At 48.2% G+C, this 12,500-nt stretch overlaps 1 protein-coding gene across 1 annotated transcript in view; it reads left to right on the forward strand.

Annotated features, from left to right (window-relative positions):
- Window positions 1-12,500, forward strand: part of frmd4a (FERM domain containing 4A) — a 44,588-nt gene that overhangs the window by 12,975 nt on the left and 19,113 nt on the right. The window contains exons 2-5 of the mRNA XM_047033273.1: window positions 2,350-2,415; window positions 7,483-7,577; window positions 8,621-8,713; window positions 12,114-12,198. Of these exons, the coding sequence (XP_046889229.1) occupies window positions 2,350-2,415; window positions 7,483-7,577; window positions 8,621-8,713; window positions 12,114-12,198 (339 nt within the window). The remainder of the gene's footprint in view (window positions 1-2,349; window positions 2,416-7,482; window positions 7,578-8,620; window positions 8,714-12,113; window positions 12,199-12,500) is intronic.

Raw genomic sequence — 12,500 nt, forward strand, 5'->3', positions numbered from 1 at the left:
CAATGATACCATTACAGATACATAATAACAACGTTAATGAGTGTTGCCAGTGGACCAGGTGATCTGGAGATGCAATGGCCTGCATTGTTATCGTGAAAAAGAAGCCCGTCCGGTTTCAAACAATTACATTTTGTTTACTTCAGTTGTTTCCCACAACTGCTGTGTGTTATTTCCGTGATGGAGGTTCTTTGATAGCTCGAGATAAAGGAGAAAACAACCATTATGTGAATATGGTAGCATTTTTACAATAGATACATACTTTAATTTGGATAAAGTTTATCAATGTCCAGTTCTCAATGAATAATTACTACTCCGGTCTTTGAATTCTAAGCAGGCATTCTTAACAATGCCACAAGCTAGTTGGTGTCTCTCACCAGCTACCCTGTGCAAACTTACTAATGTGTCTTGTCAGAGACAGTAAATGGATACTGTCTGTGCGTACATAGATAAGACACAGGCAGCTGTGTGTGTGTGTGTGAGTGTGTGTGTGCGTGTGAGTGTGTGTGTGTGTGTGAGCTCAAGCTTTATCTATGCAGTGTGTACTGCTGCTTTCTGTGGTCAGCAGTTTGAACAGAAGCTCCTGTAAGGTGCTTGCCCAGACACCAGGAGTTAATGTGCTAGAAATACTGATGACCTTGTCCTGGCCTGTATATCATGGGTACCTATACAGACTCAATATGGACATGTCTTACACCGCAACCCGAAGTAATTGAGAACTGACCAAGCATTGTCATCTTGCAAGAATCAGCACAGACAGAACCGGGGTTGTCGAACAGTCTAGTAACAACTTTTTTTTTTTTTAAACAACACCTAGCCCACTTAGTCTTACGACATCTAGTCCACCAAGTCCTAGTTCTGCCACACCTCTGCTAGGGCAGGGAAGAGAAATGTCTGAGAAGGCAGACAAGTACATAGCTCTGGGGTGTGTGTGCAGGTGCACTCTAAACTCTAGACCACAGCGGAGGAGGAGGAGGAGGAGAAGGAGAAGGAGGAGGAGGAGGAGGAGGAGGAGGAGGAGGAGAGCACACTAAGCCCATCAAAGGGCCATCAGCCTTAAAGGCTTGCACACATGCACGGCATAAACACTGGTCCGAGCTCACACAGAGCTGTGTGTAGAAACAGCACCTGGCTCACTGGCTCTGTGTCCTCGGTTTGCTGTAAGGTCCCCCCCCCCCCGGCCTATCACCTCACTGCTAGAAGGCCCCAACGTCTGTGTGTGTGGGGGGAGGAACGACAGACACCCAGGGTAGAAATCACTGATCGCATAGTGACTGCTCGACCAAACTTGAGTGAAGAATTTAATACTGTATGTCCTGGAGACCTGTGAATAAACATATGCCCGACATGAGTTCATTTCGCTTTGGTGCTTTCGGTGGAAGAGTTGAAAATAGGGTATACACGCTATTCTCCTCTCCTCCCCGCCCCTCCTCGCTCCTGCTTTTCCTCTGTCCCGCTTTCCCCCAGATGGGAGGGAAGTGTGGGAGGAGCCAGCACTGTTTGTGTTCCTTGGGGTCTCTACTTCCTGTCACTGAGCAGAGGAACTCCACATGTGCCAAAGGCTCTTTTCTGTCTTTCTTTCTCCCACACACATACACACATGCACACACGCACACACGCACACACATACTTGCTACATGCTGAGAGCTTTGGCAAAGTCGGTGACTCGGTGTCGAAAGGTTTAAGATTTTCTTTCCTCATCCAGACTTCCATCCATTTCAAAGGATCTGGGGTGTAGGAGCTGCAGAGTCATCAGCAGAAACATGCTGCTGGAGGATGACAGCAACACTTCGAGGGATTCCTTCAGTTGGTAGATTTAGACATGAATTGTTGGTGTGTTTGGGTGTATTTCCTTATTCCACCTGCTTCGATGCCCACACCTGGGATTGTCAGAATAATATCAGTTTTTGGCAGTACATCACACACACACACACACTCCTACTTTGTTACCAGGATGATCTGAGCGTGGTTCCTCTTGGCTGGCGTCGAGTTGCTGCTGAATGAATGTACTTCCCTTTCTGGCAGGAATGTGAGATATGTTCAGAAGGAAGAGGACAGGATGCAGCTTCTATCGGCTCATTGTGTCTAGATAGCTTGACTAACCTTGTTAAGGCTGGGAGGTGCAGTCCAACATGCTCCACTGCTGCACAGCCCCGCTCAGTGTGTCACTGTGCTGAGGTTACCGTGATGGGCCTGTGTATATTTCTCCTGTCTCACTGATGGCGTTTTATGGTTCGAACTGCAGGGGTTTCTGCACAGGGTGCGTGGAGTGGGACTGTGCTGTTTGCATGTTGTCGTTTGCAGGGTTTATGGATGTGTGATGTAACACGGTTTCTTCTTCTTCTCTGGCAGATGACGGAGGGGAGGCGGTGTCAGGTCCACCTCCTGGACGACAGGAAGTTGGAGCTTCTTGTCCAGGTGAGAGCATGTGCACGCTTGTAGGCACACACACACACACACATTGTCTCTTTAGAGGGTCAATTACCGCTGACAGAAAGTGGCAACATGGCCTCGTCTCACCACACACACAAACACACACACACGCATGCATTTCCTCTCTATCCATGCCCTTCCCCTTCCTGGTGAAGGGTCAGCCAGGCATGCAGTGTAGCCCTAATGATGTCCTAAACAGACCCTTACCCCCACCGCCATCCTGGATTCCTCCTCCCCCAGAAGCAGACAACCAGGCCCCTATCCTTAGTAACAACTGAAACTCCATCTTCCCTTCAGTCTTGACAAAATGAGTGCACCCCACACACACACACACACACTTAGTCTCCAGTAACGACCCGAAGATGCATCCTTGCCCCTGTCCTCTGACCAATCAGAGCAACCCAGACGGAATCCGTCTGGCCTGACTGTCGCCCAGCTAGATAACATGCTTGAACGTCAACTCACTGGCTCACAGGCATTGGCCAAAGCGTTCCCTTACATTGCCGTTTCGTGAAACAAACAGCTTTGTATTGCAACCAAGATTGCTCAAGGTGGTTGGCCAACACTCTATGGGATTGGAACACAGAGAAAACATGAATCCCAAATGTGTCCATGATGCTGCATCGTCCTTCCCTGACTCTGTAGGCTTATGGGTACTTTCACTATCCATTTACACATTTACATTCATGCATTTAGCAGAAGCTTTCATCCAAAGCGGCTTCCAATAGAGAGTTTTACAAAAGTGCATAGGTCACTGATCATAACAATGAGATAGCCCCAAACAATGCGGGTAGCCAAACATGAAGCATACATTGTGAAACCAAATAAGTCCCAAAGGGAAGAACATTAAGCGCATGTAGTTAGACAAGTTACAATTAAACAGCAAGAACCTCAAAAGTGCACAAGTGTATCTGTGGAAAAAGCAAGCAACACTAATATATTTCACAGCGAGTACAATCATTTTAAGACAGTTACAATTCACGCTCCTTTTTCCATTCCCAGATTACTCCTCGTTCTTGCCTGCAAGTGCCAGTGACATCCCCCACATTCAAATTCCCCTGACCCCCTAATAGCCTGGCCGGACGGACATTAGCTCTCTTCCTCTAAAATCCCCATAACAGACCTTCCTCTTTTCTTTAACTATCTCCCTCTCTCCAACCTCTCTCTCTCTCGCTCTCTCTCTCTCTCTCTCTCCAACCTCTCTTTCTCTCTCTAACCTCTCTCTCTCCAACCTCTCTCTCTCTCCAACCTCTCTCTCTCTCTCTCTCTCTCTCCAACCTCTCTCTCTCTCTCTCTCTCCAACCTCTCTTTCTCTCTCTAACCTCTCTCTCCAACCTCTCTCTCTCTCTCTCCAACCTCTCTCTCTCTCCAACCTCTCTCTCGCCAACCTCTCTCTCTCTCCAACCTCTCTCTCGCCAACCTCTCTCTCTCCCTCTCTCCAACATCTCTCTCTCTCTATTACTGGTTTAGAAGCAGGAGAGCCAGTGGGAAAATAAGACTTGTTCTCTCAATGGAGAAAATGAGAGAATAGTGAGATGAGAGTGGAGGACAGGTCTGCAGGCACACTGATGTGATTACTCTGCCAGAACTGATTCTCTCAAAGAGGCTCCCTCATTGGTGGACAGACTTCTCTCTCCTTCTCCACTCCACCTCTCTCACTTCTTTTCGTTGTCTCTTTACTCCACCCCCCCACCCCCCTTCCATCTTTTCTCCCACCCAGCTCCCATTGACTGCTCTCAATTCTCTATCCTCCATCCCTCTCTTTTTCTGCGCCTCACATTTCATCTTCCTCTCGTCTCCTCATCTCTCTGTCTTTTCATCTTTTTCTTCTGCACTCATTCGAGCGCCCAGGGAGAGTGAAGATGAGGCCCAGAGAGAGCACATAAAGGATGTTTGGAGGGAAACGTAGAAGAGAGAATAGGAAAGGATGCTAAAACCAGATCTAGAAGTGGAACGTTGGTCTTCACAGACCTGACTGATCACCAGCGATATAAATAATAATGCCTGCATTATCTGGAAATGATCGGTTGTTCTGCTGCTTGACATATAGATATACATATGAAAAGAATGGTAAGAGAGAGAGAGAGGATGTCATTAACAGACCTAGGTCATCCTGTGTACTGTAAATCAACATTTCTGTCTCTCTCTTTATCTCCATCTCTCTCTCTCGCTTCCATCTCTCCCTCTGAGGGATGAAGTGCAGCCGGCCAGTGCAGGGTTAATGGCACCGTAGAGAATTCCAGTGCACTTCCTGGTTTTCCTGTGCGCTCCGGAGAGGATGGAGGACAGGTTACTGGTAAACGAGCCTGCAGGGGCCCACCGCCATGAGACAGTTGCACTGTACATAGAACCAAGCTCATATCTACCTTCACAGGCTGATGTCAACACTGTGAAGTCAAACCTGTTTTGTCCACGCACCATCCAAAGCACTGATCAGACAGGAGCGATGGCCAATCACAAAGAGAGGAGAAGCGTTTGAGATCAGGCCTCGATCCTTAACTGGTATACCGGACACTCACACAGCACCCTCCCTAGAGTCTCCTTCATCATGTCCTTCTTGTTCCTCCTCTTCCTCAGTGCTCTGTTAGTGTGCCCTTATGGTGTATACATTTGTGTGTGTGTGTCTGTGTGTGTTTGTGAGCATGTGTGTGGTCTTTCTTTTGAGGAGACATGCTCCATTAGGAGTAGACCTACAGGTTAGTCCCAGAACCTGAGGGCTGTGTGGGCGGTGGGAGGAGGCTAGCACTGGACTGGCCACACCTGAGGCAGTCCTGGAGTCAGGTCTCAGAGTCAGGTCCCAGAGTCAGGTCTCAGAGTCAGGTCTCAGAGTCAGGTCCCAGAGTCAGGTACCAAAGTCAGGTCCCAGAGTCAGGTCTCAGAGTCAGGTCCCAGAGTCAGGTCCCAGAGTCAGGTCTCAGAGTCAGGTCTCAGAGTCAGGTCCCAGAGTCAGGTCCCAGAGTCAGGTCTCAGAGTCAGGTCTCAGAGTCAGGTCTCAGAGTCAGGTCCCAGAGTCAGGTCTCAGAGTCAGGTCTCAGAGTCAGGTCTCAGAGTCAGGTCCCTGAGTCAGGTCTCAGAGTCAGGTCTCAGAGTCAGGTCTCAGAGTCAGGTCCCAGAGTCAGGTCTCAGAGTCAGGTCTTAGAGTCAGGTCTCAGAGTCAGGTCTTAGAGTCAGGTCTCAGAGTCAGGTCTCAGAGTCAGGTCTCAGAGACAGGTGTCAGAGACATCTTCAGCTCCTTTCATCTTTCTCCCTGTCACCACTCATCCTGTCAATAAAGTTGGGTTTAAACACATACTTCTCACCAGCTCCAAGAATTGTTAAAATGACAGCTTTAGGCTCAATGTAATAACTGTGTCGGCAGGTGTGTTTGAGTGTTTGATATCACCCAGCAACTGTCACTCCTAGCATTCATCTCACGATTACCATTCTATCTTTTTGATTCTGTTCAGAATGATTCACTCTGTGAAACATCCACTGTCTCTCAGAGACCCAGCGCTCCGGGACATGTGTGGATGATTGTTTCCTTGTCCTGATATTCGTGTGGGTAAAAAGGGGCCAATAAGTTGGAGCCCCTATGTAATGGCTACTGTTGCCAGGGCTGTTCAGTGTTCTGTGTGAAAGACCATGTTTATGCCTGATGTTCAGGCCCAAAACACCCATTAGAACAATTACACATGCATACAGACAGCTAGATTAAGGATTGTGTGTGTGTGGGAGGGAGGGGGGTAAATGTATACACACTAACTTTGCTTTATATACACCAACATCAACTCTGTAAGTTGGGATAAAACAAACCATTCTACAATGGTTTAATAAAAAAAAATTGGAACACAGGTTTGTTGCTTAGCGTGGTTTAGCCAACAACAATGACTGTACCATCTCTTTAGCATCTTCTCCTTCCCTCTCCCTCTCTCCCCTTCTCTCCAGAGTCTTTTTGTGTAGCATTATCCCAGAGTAGGCGTAGCTCTCTTGCTAGATCTAGGTCACTGAAGATGTGAGTGTGTGTGCGCTCTTGTGTGTGTGTGCACAATTGTGAGTGTATAGCAGTGCCTGAGTGACATCACCACATTGTCTTTAAATAGCTCTTGGTAGCCCGTGTCATTGTCGTTATGCTGTAGAGACGAGATTCGACCAAAGGGGGTTGACCGGGGTTACCATCTACAGGGTTAAGGGTTAGCATGTGTGTGTGTGTGTGTGTGTGTTGTGGGAAGGGACACACCCATGGTTAACCTCAGGGTGGAGCGCTTTCTCTGAATGTCAACCAGCAACACATGGCACATCTCTCTCTCTCTCTCTTTCCCTCACTTCATTTCCCACTCTCTCTCTCTCTCTCTCTCTCTCTCTCTCTCTCTCTCTCTCTCTCTCTCTCTCTCTCTCTCTCTCTCTCTCTCTCTCCAACCCTGCTTCTCCATCTTTCTATCTCATTCTCCGCCCTTCCTATCTGAACAGACGATGCATTGTGCACGCAATAGCATGTCGTGTACGCCGTGTGGTTGATGACAGTACACTACATAGCATAAGAGTTTCCTTACGGTGTTTACCCTCCAGCCCCCCCCCCACCCCCCCACCCCTCTCTCAGTCCAGTGGTTCAGTCCACGTCCACCCATGACTCTGCAGTAAGGGTGTGGATCAGCAAGGAGCAGGGAGGGAGGGAGGGATGGGAGCCATGTCTGCACTGTCAGCAGCACCCATATGCTCTATTTGTCTTTCTCCCTTCCTCCCCCTTTCTTTCTCCCTCTCCCTACCTTCCTCTCTCGCATGTCAAACAGCTGAGTCACTGCAGTAAATCAATAGCCGTTACAATACACGCTCATACTCTTCAACACACCTCCGATGCAATGACTGTCCTCCCTCCTCACAGACCCTAAACACACGTTGACTCGGGCTCACAAACGCTTAGCGCTGGACAAACAACCTACATCCATCTACTGGGTGACAAACACTGCCTTCGTCGAAAACAAACTTGTGTCGGCCTTTCTCTGACTCACTCTCTCTGTCTCGCTCTCTGTCTCTCTGCCTCTCTCTCTGTTTCACTCTCTCCTTCTCCTCCTGCAGCCCAAGCTCATGGCGAAGGACCTGCTGGATCTGGTGTCCTCCCACTTCAACCTCAAGGAGAAGGAGTACTTTGGCATCTCCTACACAGACGAGACGTGAGTTGACAGGTCCTGAACTCTCCTGCTCTGGCTGCTGTGCTGGCTAATTTCCAAAGTATAAACTAACATTACTTTTTGTAGTAAGCGGCCTACTGTATGTGAAACATGAAACAGCGGTTATCATAGTCACTGCCTCTGCAGTGATTGACACAGTTCCCCAGACAGGAACCATGGTGGTTTAGAGAAATCCTCATTCTGATGGATTTACATGAAGGTCAACAGAGTCTTCTTTACAGGGGTTCTCGACTACCTGTTTAAAACAGTGCTTTGACCTTTCAACTGGAGCTTGACATTTGTTAGAGGAACTAGCAGGTCTGTAGACAGGCGACTAGATGGGGGGGGGGGGGGTACATCTCTCCGGGCTTCTGTGTTGTGGAAATTTGTAGGGTTGGTGGGGGGATTCTTAACTCTGACCTCTTGCATCTACAGAGAGGGGGGAGAGGGAAGAAGGGTGGAACGGAGAGAGAAACAAAGGGAGGTTGAGACAGAAAAGGAGGGAGAGAGAAAGAGAGAACGGGAGAGGTGGGGGGAGAGAGACAAAGGGAGTGGTAAAGAGGGGCAGAGACCAAAAGGAAGAGGTTGGGGAGGGAGGGAGGGACAGAGAGACAGAGAGAGAGAGAGAGAGAGAGAGAGAGAGAGAGAGAGAGAGAGAGAGAGACAGACAGACAGACAGACAGACAGACAGACAGACAGACAGACAGACAGACAGAGAGACAGAGAGACAGAGAGACAGAGAGACAGAGAGACAGAGAGACAGAGAGAGACAGAGAAAGACAAAGGGATAGTGGGGGAGAGAGAGAAAGTGAGGGATGAAAGATGATGCTCGGGAGACCATGCTGGGTTACCAGGGTGACAAGCTGCCTCTGCAGTTTTCTTCCCTGTCGGAGAGATGATCGAGGGAGGGGAAAGAGGAAGAACAGACAGGATCAAAAATCAGCTAAACCAGGAAGAAGTGTACTTGCTGTTGCAGAAATGTATCCTGTGATTGGCGGGTTGGGTTGTAAGCTTCTCGCTCATTTGTCGGCCTTGTTTTTTCCCAGGGGCCATTTCAGCTGGCTGCAGTTGGACCGGAGGGTTCTAGAACACGAGTTCCCCAAGAAGTCTGGACCCATAGTGCTCTTCTTCTGTGTCAGGTAGGTTCCCTCGCTCCGTCTCAGTCACACACTCAACATGTTTATACTTTGCTGCACACAAAAAAAACACAAAACACGCCCAACTGCTCTACAATCCCACGCTTCAGGCCGTGATTATCACCACTAACTCACAAGTGTGACCGTGTGTGTGCTTTTGTTCATGCTTCAGAGAAAGAAAGCTTGGTGTTAGGGAAAGAGAAATGGTAGAGAAAACAGTTGACATTGAAGAGGCCCTATGAGTGTATTTGTGTGTGTGTGTGTGTGCTGTTGTGTGTTTGAGTGTGTTCATGACAGCAGATTTCTGGGGGTTAGCTATGACAGGTGCCTATGAAATTGCTTTGACCCCAGTGTTTAACTCCCGCCATGTGGCCTCACCACCAATCGCGTTCCTCCGACATCTTATTAGTATGCGCCGCATGCAGATCTCATCAGACGGCAATCACCATGACTACGTGGGTCTAGAAGAGGGCAGTGAGGGTTCTGTTCTCCCTCCAGGGGAACAGAACCCTGACAGATCTCACCCACTTGCCGCTCCCTGACTGGAATTTGCAAGAGCTCATTTTCAGCAAAATAGAAGCTAACTGATTTGTTGTTATTCCGGTTTGCGCCCACATTCAGTCCTGAGCTAACTTGACTCTGTTACGACCGCGGTGCCTGTGCAGCCGCCACTGCTCAAGTTCAAGGGAGGCCATGGACCTTTCACGGCCAAATGACACGACCACCTTTCTCCTTCTGTGTCTTCTCTCCATTTTCTCCAACCTCCAGACCTCCTCCTTCCTCGTGACCTGGCCTCGTCTCCCCCCGGCCCTCATCCGTCTCTCTTTTCCTCCTTCTGTGTCATCCCGAGTGTTGTCCTGTGTCTGGTGTTGCCGTCGCTGTGTGTGTGTGTGTGGGGGGGGGGGTGCTGCGTCACTGTGTGTGTGTCTGGTGTCGCGTTGCTGTGTGTGTGTGTGTGTCTGGGGTCCAGCACCTCCCTGCTGGCCTGCCGTGCCTGGGTGTGGACACCACGCCCTCCTCCCCAGACGGCCCTTTGTACCAGCCACACAATGGCTGCTGTCTCATATAAAACAACTCCTGACTCACACACAGGACCTCATTGTGTGTCTGGATGTGTGTGTATGTGTGTGTGTGTGTGTGTGTGTGTTTGACCCTAACATGAAAGGTACACGTTTTAAGAAGAAATGGTCTGACCTCTCCTTACAGTACAGGACACATTCACACACAAACACCCACACACATAAACACAGTACCCACGCATACAGACACACACACACACGCACAGTGTGTTTGGGAACTCCCCATTGTTGTGTCTGTCAAAGGTCCACATGACATCACACATGCTGTGGGAGGGGGTTTGCAGCGTACTTAGCAACAAGACCCACTTGGGAAAAGTACCTGAGAACAATACAATCCATGCCTGCTCCCAGACGGGCCTCTAGCGATAAGGATGTCCCCGCAATGCTGCCATATCTGCATGTGACAGAACTACTAGCTTAAAGAACTTTTGCTCACCATGCTCCAGCACACTTCTAGACAAGACCATTTTGTTTTGTTGTGTTCAGTGTAACTAGGGCAATGCTATGGCGACAACGTTGTTACATTATTGTTGTAGCACATGTGTGTTTGTGGGTGGGTGTTTTCGTACACTAATTGCTGTTTGAAGAGGTAGAGATGGAGGCGTGACCTCCTGAACTTTGACACCATCTGGAGGGATCCGCTCCGCCCACTCTCGGTTCAGGCCAATCTGCAGCCACAATCCCCCCATTCCCCGCCCCCCAGTCACACTCTCATACTCACAAGCACACACGCATTACACACACACACACATATCTTGGGCTGCGAGCGCTCTGATGGAACTACAATCAGTCTCTAAATGTCAGAGCTGAATCCATTATCACACAGTGTCAGATGCCCAAGATGACAGAAAGGTGTGTGTGTGTCTCTGTATATGCTATTTACATAGATTCTCTGATAAGATCTCACATTTTAGGTATCTGTGTTAGTCTTTCTGGTGTGCTGCTGTGTGGACCGTGTGTGTGTATATGTGTGTGTGTGTGTATATGTGTATGTGTGTGTGTGTGTGTGTGTGTATATGTGTATGTGTGTGTGTGTGTGTTTCATGGTTTTAATTAAATGCTCACGTTGAGTATTGACAACAAGGCCCCTCTCATTCTCTCGACCAGCTCAATGGATAACCTGATTTAACTCCTCTATTGATCATGCCACAGTCCTCTCTCACTCTGTAACCTCCTCTACAAATACACAAGCACACACACACGTTTTTCTAAGATCCAACTTTTCACTCCAAATTGTAAAAAAAAAAAAAAGGTATTACATTCAAATATAAATAATATATATATTATATAACTGACCAGGGGTCTTAAACTTTTGGACCCTATAGTATGTATGCATTGGTGTGCGTGTGTGTGTGTGTGTGTGTGTGTTTGTGTGTGTTTGTGTGTGTGTGTGTGAAATGTTGAGGGAGATGTCCTCAAGTCATATGTGAGAGGAGGCCAGTTTAATAAGGAGGTTAGCTATTGTAGCAGCTAGCCTCGGGCCCAATGTGCTTTCACTCTCTATATATAGCCTACAAAGTTACCATGGCAGCAAGCCCCTCACAACTGATGCAGATGTGGGTTACTGTGCTTTTCTCGCCAGTATTTACCATTTGGTGTGCGTGTGTGTGTGTGTCTTACTATTCACTGCTGATTCTGCAAAGAGAAAGACTGTAAAGTGCACTGTGTGCACATTTAAGGTGTGTTGATATACTGTGTGTGTGTGTGTGTACACACCAGTGCTGAATATGCACACAAACACACACACACCCACACACACTGATTATGGCTCATTTCCAAACAGCGAAGTGAGAGCAGGGCACAGAGGGGGATTGTGCTGGAGTCTGGTGTATGTTGCCCTCTAGTGGAAGACTTCACTCACTGCACATATGATCTTTGGAGGGATGAAACAATAGACAGTGAAGAGTCTGGTGAACTACTTTTCACATACATAGAATGTAACCGAAGCTTCCTTCCCTTCTCTCACTAAACACAGAACTTTCCCCGGCCAAACATGACAAAGAACATTTGAGAAAAGACCTCTGTTCACCATCCTCTCCCCGACGGTGTAGGACTGTTGTTCTCGCTGTGATTCTGAAGCTGTGGTTCTGAAGCTGTGATTCTGAAGCTGTGATTCTGAAGCTGTGGTTCTGAAGCTGTGGTTCTGAAGCTGTGATTCTGAAGCTGTGGTTCTGAAGCTGTGATTCTGAAGCTGTGATTCTGAAGCTGTGGTTCTGAAGCTGTGATTCTGAAGCTCTGGTTCTGAAGCTGTGGTTCTGAAGCTGTGATTCTGAAGCTGTGGTTCTTAAGCTGTGGTTCTGAAGCTGTGGTTCTCTCTGTCCTAGGTTCTACATAGAAAGCATATCCTACCTGAAGGACAATGCCACCATCGAATTGTTCTTTCTCAATGCAAAGTCCTGCATATACAAGGTAAGACAATGTATTTAAAAAAAAACGGCGTTTTGCATGGTTACATTTTGAGCAGTGTCGCGTTAAGAGCAACAGGGGAAATGATTGGGCTAATGGGATCTGAAATGAGAAAAAGACAACAAGCACCACATAAGCAGAGTGTGACCTTGGTTGTTATTGGATGTCTCTCACTGGGACACGACCATGGGATAGTGTTACTGGAATGAACTCAGTGTAGGCTAGAGCAGTCCTGTCCACATCCAGATAACCAAATGGCCAGTAGCCCCCCTCTTCACACACCCGGGCTGAGAGAGATGGAGCTG

Source organism: Hypomesus transpacificus, chromosome 14 (genome assembly GCF_021917145.1).
Source record: "Hypomesus transpacificus isolate Combined female chromosome 14, fHypTra1, whole genome shotgun sequence".
Taxonomy (NCBI): domain Eukaryota; kingdom Metazoa; phylum Chordata; class Actinopteri; order Osmeriformes; family Osmeridae; genus Hypomesus; species Hypomesus transpacificus.